The sequence below is a fragment of the Pelophylax lessonae genome, assembly GCF_965119305.1.
Source record: "Pelophylax lessonae genome assembly, chromosome: 5".
Lineage (NCBI taxonomy): Eukaryota > Metazoa > Chordata > Amphibia > Anura > Ranidae > Pelophylax > Pelophylax lessonae.
The window spans coordinates 129565122-129574728 of NC_138772.1; the positions used below are offsets into that span (position 1 = coordinate 129565122).

General features: G+C 39.5%; 1 protein-coding gene across 1 annotated transcript; it reads left to right on the forward strand.

Annotated features, from left to right (window-relative positions):
* The first annotated feature begins 311 nt into the window (after positions 1-311).
* Positions 312-8696, forward strand: LOC309555884 (protein QNR-71-like). The gene is made up of 11 exons (XM_082258056.1): positions 312-485; positions 3415-3558; positions 4576-4719; positions 4816-4974; positions 5376-5534; positions 5936-6334; positions 6457-6633; positions 6723-6822; positions 7135-7340; positions 8094-8181; positions 8452-8696. The coding sequence occupies exons 1-11, from the start codon at positions 413-415 to the stop codon at positions 8600-8602; spliced, it is 1800 nt and encodes a 599-aa protein (XP_082114182.1). The 5' UTR covers positions 312-412; the 3' UTR covers positions 8603-8696.
* Positions 8697-9607: the final 911 nt, after the last annotated feature.

Genomic DNA, 9607 nt, shown 5'->3' on the forward strand with positions numbered 1-9607 from the left:
CGCCATGCATTGCTGTGTTCTGCAGCACATGTGCATTGCTGTAGTGTGTTGGAGTGCTATTTGAAATTAATCGTACAAGTTAAGAAATGTATCTATGATAAACATAATTTTAAAACGATAATTGTCATCTCCTCAGGCAATGGTAGCAATCACACCTCTGATATTTGAGAAACTTAGTTAAAATCTGAGATTCATGGTAAGTGACTCATAAGCACATGAGTGGTGGGGCAGAGCCCAAGACACAGAATCAGGCATCTTTCCTTAATTCCATCACATGATGAGCCTGAAGGCTTTTCATAAACAGGAGGAGGGAACGTTAGAATGCTGACTGCTATTACTCTCAGCTGTGGCTAGTAGAGGCCAGTTTAAATACCGCTGTGCTGGAAGGAAAGAAAGCAATTCACTTTTTGCAATGCAGGCTGCAGTGGTGAGGGGTTGCTTGGTGCTCAGTGTCTGGCTGATCTCTGCTGCCCAGGCAGGAACACGTGAGTTTGTTACTTGTTGTTAAAGGGTCTTTCTTTTAAATTTGTATGTTGTTGCATAAAATTATATCTTTACAACTACTCAATGAAAATAGGTATGTAGTATGTCTTGTGGATTTACAAGCCCTAAAATGTAATGCAATTGACTGCAGCAGCCATTCTCGTTAAATTTCTCCTGGGGTTGCTAGGGATTCCTTTTGCTGTCTCCTTGCCCTACTGCCTAATGGTGCCTGCTGAATTCTTGGGTCAGTCCCACTTGCATATACCCAATCCTTTTTCTAGCTGTTTGTAACTGGGGGCATTCTAGCCACCAATGTGAGGTAACCTTTTTGCCAATGGTCATCAATGAATTTAACAGGCGTCCTCTAAGTCCCACTAATTTGTTGGGGTAAGATTGAGAATATTCTGGCTTCCACAATGTCACTAGGCAGCTGAGTGTGTGTATATATGTATGTGTGTGTGTATATGTATATATATATATATATATATATATATATATATATATATATATATATATATATATATATATATATATATATATATATATATATATATATATATATATATATATATATATATAAAATTGAGTTGCACTACAGTAGGTGATTCTTGGTGATGGCTGATATGGTTCTGCTGGGTGCACTGATAGCTGTAGTTCCAAGGCATCAAGTAAAGTGTTCATCTGCACCGTTGACAGATTTTTTTAGTTCTCTAAATTGACCATACGCATTGCTTTAAAGGAGGGTATAATGCTTATATAGTGTAATGATGGCTGTGCATTTGTGTTTCATTGATGGGCAGCTTTCTAAATGTTATACCTGAATAGGATCTTATTGAGTGAGCTTCAAATCAGACGCTGAAATCCTTTCCCCTGTCTGTGGCATATTAATGGTTAAAATTATTATTTTTTTTTTTTTTATTTAAAGGATCGCTAAGAACAAATCGGCTCACTTGATGCATGTATGCTCACAATGAGGGCCTACCTGACTGGATCCAAATCCATTGTTTCCAGGGGGTGTTGGAGCAGTGGGGGTTTTTTCTGGGGTGTAATTTGCCCCCCCAAAAAAAAAAAAAAACTGTCCCTTTCCGCTTTAGTAGTTCAGTGGAAAAAAAAAAAAAAAAAAAAAAAAAAATGGACTAAATCCCTTTCTACTTTTCTCTTAACTGGTAGATGGCTTGGCAGTTTCATTTACCACCTTATTGTGTTAAGGTGGGGGGGGGGGGGGTCCCTCTCTCTCTCTGAAATCCTGGTGATTTTGTATATTTAGGTAGGTCCTCCCATTACATGGCTTTGGTAAATCCTAAAGGAGACTGCAAACCAGGTTGCTGTAAGTGCGTGCGTAGCCAGCTTAACAGCCCTTGCTTCTGTTCTAATTCTGGTACCCCCATAAAAGAAAGCAGGTTTAGTAAGCATTGTGACTTATCTTCAAGTGCTACATTAATGTAGCTAAGACGAATGCTTTAGTGAATAGCATGTTAGACTTCTGCTTGTGTATGTATAAATTTTCACACTTGTGATTTCATAGCTAATTTACCAAATAGGACATGCATTTTGTTGTAGGCTTTCAAAATTGATTTACCATTGCCTGTGCTGGCTTTCTCCATTGCACAATTATGTAAATACTGAACAGGGCAGGAATCCTTTCAGAGGTTGCTAGCATGGGTCTTCTCTAAAACCAAACTGGATGCTGTTGCTCTACATAACACTGTCATTACAAGAGTATAGTTTGTTATAGGGGAATGTGCTGTGTGTGTGCTACAGGTCAGGCAGAATTCCATTCATTAGAAGGCCAGGAAAATTTGCACTTGGCATTCTGAGGCCTAATCCAGGTTTTATTGTCCCAAATTTTGCTATGTGCCTGCTTGTGTATATATCCTGGGGGGGGGGGGGGGTAAAATGGCTAGATTATGCTTGCAATAGTAGGATATAAACCTGTCAAGGGACCTTTTTGATTCACCTCAAAATTAGTCTGCAGACCTAAACTTACAGGAAGCAGGCTAATGTGATTAAACCAATGCTTAGACTGTAAAAATTAGAAGTCTCATTTGAATCCTGTGACTTTAATAGACAACTTTGTGCAGCTAATTTAAAACTGGTTGGAGACAGGCTGGGTAAAATGTTCCTCTAGATTACTATAAGATGTATTTTTAGTGATTTTAAATCTCCAGGTCATGAAATTGTCAATTTGCAGGAGGTATACCCCCCCACTTTCCTAAACTAGTATACTTCAAGAAGGTTTGCTGATGACCCAGTTGTATTAGTATGTACTTTAGAGGTGTGTGTTCTCTAGGGTGGTTTGGTTTTGTTTAAACTTTGCTCCCATGACTTCTTGATGGCCGCCTAAGTCACTAATGCCGAGGCATTGAAGGATTGCCAAACTAATAGAAGTGGGTGATTAGACTTGACTGCTTAATGTTAAATTTCAACAGCCTGGACCCTTAAATCACTAGCTAATTTTTTGCAAGATGCTATGGAAGGTGGGGGTTGCTGGGAACTGGAATTGCAGTGGGCGAGTAAATTGCATATTGGTAAAATCCTCTAACCAGGATAAATGTAAATGGGGGGGGGGGGTTGTGAGGACCCATCCACTTATTTCTGTACTATTAACTGGTCAATAGTAGGTGCAGTAGATGTAACAAATATAGAGCACTACATTCAGTATGTGGTAAGTAAACTGAACTTTTGGCATACTTAACCTAGGCAGTATCTACTTCAATAGAACAAGGAAGGCAGAAGCACCTTCATCTGTCATTTATAAATCCTGGAGGTTGCTAAAGGTGTCTTGTAGGCAGTGTTGAGAAATGTATCTAGTTGTGAAAGTTAACCAATTTTTTATTCAGGTTCACACATCTAATTTACCACAACATGCCTGCATCAACTTTTGCCATGGTTTGATATATTGAGTAATAAAAGATTATTGTTTCTCTACAGGTTTCCAAGATGTGGCAGAGTTCAGACGGACTGGCCATGAAAATCGCCACATAGGTGGTTGGTCTCCAGACAGCAGCTCTTGGAATGACCAGCTTTATCCTGCCTGGAAATCTGGTGATCCTAGATGGGAGAACTGCTGGAGAGGTAATGTCTAAGCTACTACAACACTTTCTTTTACATACAAAGTATGCTTTATTTTTCATTATATAGTGAATCCTTGCCCCCCCCCCCCCCCAATAGATATACTTCATGCCAGGACCACATTATCACAAGTACAAAACTGGAATAGTGCAGAAGTCTTCCAATGTGAGCACCTGTTTCAATAACTACTGCACAACAGGAATTATTCTCATCCGGGAGCAAACCATTCCCTACTCTTAAATCACTTGGCTTTATCTATAATATAAATTGAAGAAACTGTGGGCCCCCCCCCCCCAATTACTAGGACTGTACCTTGGCTTCTGATCAAGGGGGTTGGCTAGTGTAAATGGAAGTAAAACCTATTTAGAATTAAAGGAATATCCAAGTCTTTAATCACAAAACTGTAGCTGTACAGTTGTAATTTATACTAACCTTTATGCTTCAAAGGACCAGTGATGCCTGCTGCTTTCATCCTCTGTAGATCAGGTGGTTTTAAAAGACTCTTCAAAATGAACTCTGCTCTTGTGTATAATAGAACAAGCTAGTTCAACAGCCAAGGGCCTTAAGAAACCTAATTTAGCAACCACAAGGAACAAGTATGTGATGCATTTGGCAAACATCACTGCTTCCCATGATTTGATTGTTTTAATCCATTAGTGTTGCATGATAGCTGTAAAGAATTTTGTATTGTGTAAGGCTTGGCCCAGAACAGTTTTTGGAAGATGCAGGCATGTAAAATCGTAACGCCTTGCTGTAAGCCAGTAGGTGTAGCTCCTGCTAGGTAATGTGTACAATATTGTGCTTTTATGCTAGGCGAAGTGATAAGACAAATAGTACCAAGGTAAACCTACAAAGGGTTGGTCGAATTTAAAAAAAAAAAAAAGAAAAGTCAGGGGTGGGCAAAGTTTGGCATTTTTATCAACCACTGACATACCAGAATCATGTCCCTGGCAAGTGGCTGTTATACTACTATCAAGGGTTACTTGAATGTCCTATCCTAACATGGGTTTTTATTTTTAGGTGGCAAAGTGGTGGCACGGTTGACCAGTGACAGTCCAGCACTGATAGGGTCAACTGTTACGTTTGCTGTGACTCTGCAGTATCCCAGATGTCAAAAAGAGAATGAAGATGGGGATATAGTCTATCAACGAGGATGTGCTAATGGTAAATATAGAAGCGTGTTTAATCTGTCAAGAGGGAAGAATGGCTGGCTTCTCTAATCTACTTATTTCAGCTTCCTTTAATATCTACTTATTTCAGCTTCCTTTAGTGATCAGTATGTGTATAACTGGACCAAATGGGTACCGTTCTGTAATGAAGGAAATTGCAGTTTTTCAAACAAGTTTCCAGATGGCAGACCCTTTCCTCACCACCATGACTGGAGACGCCGTAACTTCATCTACATCTTCCAAACATTGGGTTGGTATCATCATGGGTTACATATGTTAATGTAGATCTCAAAGAAAATTGGCTGAATTATGGTCTTGAAATTTGAGGTGGTTAGGCTTTTGTCAAAAGATTTTGTACAGAAAATCTATTTAGGCTCCTACCATACTGCACAGCCAATGCAAAGCTAGTTTAGTCTGGTGTTTTCCAGCTAGCTTATGCAGAGCTAAAACTACACATAGTGTAATATAGCCAGTCGCTTGGCAGCTAGTTTGTATTGGGCTCTTCTGGCTATTGTGCAAGTGATAACTTTGCTTTATGTTCAAATGGGCTTAAAAGAATTTTCTTCCAGAGCCTCATGTGTTTCCAAGGGAAACTAGTTTGAATGCTGTATTTAAGGGAGCCTTTATACTAAATTTACTTTCTATATTCAGGCCAGTACTATCAGACAACTGGAAGATCTTCAGCTGTTCTCTCAATAAATACTACAAATATCACAGCTGGTGCTCAGATGATTGAGGTGACTGTTTTTAGGAGAGGCTATCGCAGGCATTACCCTGTTGCTAAAGCAAGTGGCCTGTACATTGTAACAGGTAAGTGAAGATGCTGATTTAAACTTGTCTATGTATATTCTTGGTTCTGGAAAGTATTTATAAAACTAACATGCATCTGCAACCATTTGATGGTATATCCAAGAAGAGAAGATGACAGAAGTCCCACAAATACAGGATTCAACAACTCCTTTATTTTGGTATTGTTGGACACTGCGATTTGGGGTAATTGCCCAGAATTAGCATCTACTACCAGAAGGAAGTAAAGGAAGGGTATTGATTCCACATGACAGATCTTGGAAGTTTGCCAGGAGTCCAGTAAAGAGGGGGTGATGGTCAGGTGTAGAAGTGGGTAGTGAGATAAAAAATGTGTTTAATTGCTCTAGAAGACTAGTACAGTGGGTTTTTTCTGTTTTCTACTAATACTGTGCTTTTTTTCCTAGATCAAATTCCTTTCTATGTGAACATTTCACAGAAAAATGACAAGAATGCCTCTGATCACATCTATATCAAAGATTCTCCAATTTCATTTGATGTTAAAATCCATGATCCAAGCCACTACCTCAACACATCTATTCTGTCTTTCAACTGGACCTATGGTGATGGCAGTGGCTCCTTTGTTTCCAATAGCCCAGTCTCTACTCATACTTACACCTTGCTTGGAAACTTCAGTTTGAAACTAATCATCAAAGCTGCCATTCCAGGACCCTGTAAACCAGTTACACCTACTCCCCTTCCTACAACGAGAGCACCAACAACCACTACTCCCCTGCTTACAACAAGAGCACCAACTACACAGCTGCCAACAACCACCATACCCCATACCACTACAAACACAACTGGTAAGTTGGTGTTAAGGAAAAGGAGGGGGGAGCAGGGGGTTCCATCACTGCTTTTTGTGCACATTTTGAACTGTTTCAAATTTTCCAAAAACAAGGATTACAATTACTGTTTTGTCCAAAAGGTAACACCACTGAAGTGCCAACCTTCAAAACCGAGACCTTTCCACTTACCACAGAAAAACAGAATACTACTACCCATGCTATACCCACTACCCATACAACTATACCAACAACTACTGCCCTTCCTGGGTGCTTTATCTACAGATATGGGTACTACAACACTAAAATCACAGTTTCAGGTAGGTTGCAAGCAGTCAGAACTTTTCAGGTCTTAAAAAAAAAAAAAAAAAAAAATGATAAAATAAAATGTTCTCTTTTTGCTTCTTAGATGGCATTCTTGGTATGAATATTATTGAAATGAACACTATCCAAGTGGCCTCCCAGGCTGAAAATTCTTTAATTGACTTTGTGGTGTCCTGTGAAGGCAGGTAGGCGCAAGATTTTTGCGGTTGGGGGGGGTTCAAATTCCATAAGATGGAGTGTGAGGCAGAACGGGACCCTAGACAAACTGCAGTGAGTCCCATTCTATTAGCAAAGATAAGGATTGTAAGACCCAAAGCTGTCCAACTTTGTTACTGGTATATTACCTCACATTAGAGCTTCTACATGTGGGGTGACCAATACCATTATCCTGGTTTACTACAGGAAAACTAAGGTGGCAGTTTGACTTGCTGGGCAGCTGCTCTGCTTAGACTCCTGTTCCTTTATTGGTAATGTCATCTAATTTGTTTTTCTCCCAGCATACCTACAGATGCTTGCACAATTGTTTCGGATGCTTCTTGCATGATTCCTCAGAACATGGTATGTGATCAGATTCCAGCTTCAGACCAGTGCCTCTTGACCCTACGAAGAGCATTTGCCGAGCCAGGATCCTACTGTGTAAATATTACCTTAAGTGATGATGCAAGTCTGGCTCTTGCCAGTACCCTGGTCTACGTAGATGCAGGTAATTGCCAAGAAATCCTTGTACTGGACACAGCAAGATCATTTTTTAAAATTACACCTACGCCTTGTAAGTCTTGCAGACCATACTAGAGAACATTGATCTAGTGTTATGCTGGACATTCATTAAAGCTAATTGGTGGCTAGGGTTACATGTAGGATCCTTTTTTTTTTTTTTTTTTTTTTTTTTTTTTTTTTTTTTTTTTTTTTTTTTTTTTTTTAGGCCCAAGAAAGCGGTAAGAATTCTTCAGCTTGTATTTGCAATGTGGGACCAGTTGGGTGAAGCATAGGCTTAGCCAGTGCATGTTCTTTAGTACATTTTTTACTAAGCCAACTGAATGGCTTTGCATGCTGCACAAATAACACAGCGTTTGTATCTAGTCTGCTAAATTACAGGAGCACTGGGATGCCGTAACAAATGACCATATATGGTGTAATTAACATGCCCAATCTGAAAAATTAGCACTAGTGGTCTTGGCTAGTTAACCAATAGAGCAGGAACACTGATTATGAGTTGTAGATTTGAATGTGTGAAAGCAAAATTTGCCAAGGTGCATTCACACAAGTAGCTTTGTAGCACATAATACTGCATCTGCTTTCACATGTGTAGAGCTATCTGGGTCCTATTTATATCCTTCACAAGGGGGCCAATGTACTACCTTGCGTAACTCACACTGGACACCAATTTTCTGGTGTTTAAAGAATAAAAATCCTACTTGTGCCTTAAGGGATAAACATTAAGCTTTTTGTCCTCTAGGATCTAAGGCAAAGACTACCTCTGTAGTCCTGACTATATTTGGATTGGTGGTCCTTGTTGCAACATTGGCTGGTGTTCTTCTGTACAGGTGAGTCCTTGTCCTAACAGTGGCATACTTATTTGAGCTCTGGCACCTGGGTTTGGAGACCCTTGACCCCCCCCCCCCACATGCCTTTCTGTGGGGTTGAAATGGGAGCCTGAACTGGGCTCACTAGGGCACCACTCAACTTTTCCTTATAGTTTTTCATATTGAGGTACACTTAATGGGGGAAGACATTTTCTGATCATGGTATTTTAAGAGTTAGATTTGCATGGTCGCTTAAAGATTTAAAAAAAAAAAAAAAAATTTATTTTTTAGGAAATACAAGGAGTACAAGCCCATCAGGAATGCAACAGATGAAAGTGGCAGTCAAATCAGTGTATACTTCAGACAAGTCAAAGATGCCTTGCTTCATGGCAGCCACAATGAGCATGATCCACTGCTGAAAAACCAAGCTAGAATAATCTAGTATCTGCTGCATAGCCATTGCACTGTATAAACTTGCATTGTAAATCTTTGGTACTGACTATAATGGTTTGTTAGAGTAAATAAAAAAAAAACTCCTTCCTTATTATGGTGTCAATCCTTTTTCTTTCTATAGTGCTTTGTTCTGACTTGTACTAGAAAATGCTTCCCTCCAAGGGTGAGAAAATGCAAGGCTAGAATCTGCCTGCCAATTTAAATACCAGAATTCCTTCTAAAGCTACCTAAAATACAATTCTAATACAGTAGATGTATGCAAAAGTGAGACTTCTTCAGGTTGGTCCAACCGATCACTGAGGTGATTAAGGGGAATGACTGCCTGGAATTTAATTTAAGGAGGGAATTGGGGATGAAACTTCCAATGATTTCTAAATGCATAAAAGAAGCTACTTGAAGGCTGGGACCTCTTGCGTCATGCCACATGTACACTGTGCATATGACTACAACTAAGATGCACCGCTCTTGTCAAGTTACAGATGAGGTTTGGACATTAATGAGAAACAAGGAGGCAAACCATTTTAAAAAATTGCTGGGCTGTTGGGTAGTCTGTCTATAGTATATAAATTCCCTTTGAAAAAAAAGACTTGTCTTACTGTAAAATTCTTTCCTGATTTTCATTGGATGCAGCTTCATATCTTTAACCGTTGGTATGTCCCAAAGCAGTGTCATGAGGGTTGGGAAAATACAGCAAAACTGAATTCCCAAAGGCTAAATGTAGGTAACCAAAGAGATCAACCATGATATGGAGCTCTCCTACCAGGACAAAAAAATGTACCCTTGAGGCTGTAGCCTCTGCCACAGCGGCCTGCAAAACTTTGTGGCCAAAAGCAGCATCTGCAGATAACAGGACATCCACCTTGTAAAACTTTGTTTAAACCAGGGGTCCCATTTATTGTCCTATTCAGAGGATTTTGAGAAGATGTTAATCCTTTGATTCAGAGTAAGATGCAATTAGAAATATAGAATATACTGTGACACCAACCACTAGTTT

What these genes read in the sequence shown, in the direction of transcription:
- LOC309555884 (XM_082258056.1), top strand. Translation starts at nt 413, where the DNA reads ATGCAGGCTGCAGTGGTGAGGGGTTGCTTGGTGCTCAGTGTCTGGCTG. An exon ending in ATGGGAGAACTGCTGGAGAG is followed by an intron (nt 3,559 to 4,575) that starts GTAATGTCTAAG and finishes TTTTATTTTTAG; the next exon opens with GTGGCAAAGTGGTGGCACGG. An exon ending in TACCACTACAAACACAACTG is followed by an intron (nt 6,335 to 6,456) that starts GTAAGTTGGTGT and finishes TTTGTCCAAAAG; the next exon opens with GTAACACCACTGAAGTGCCA.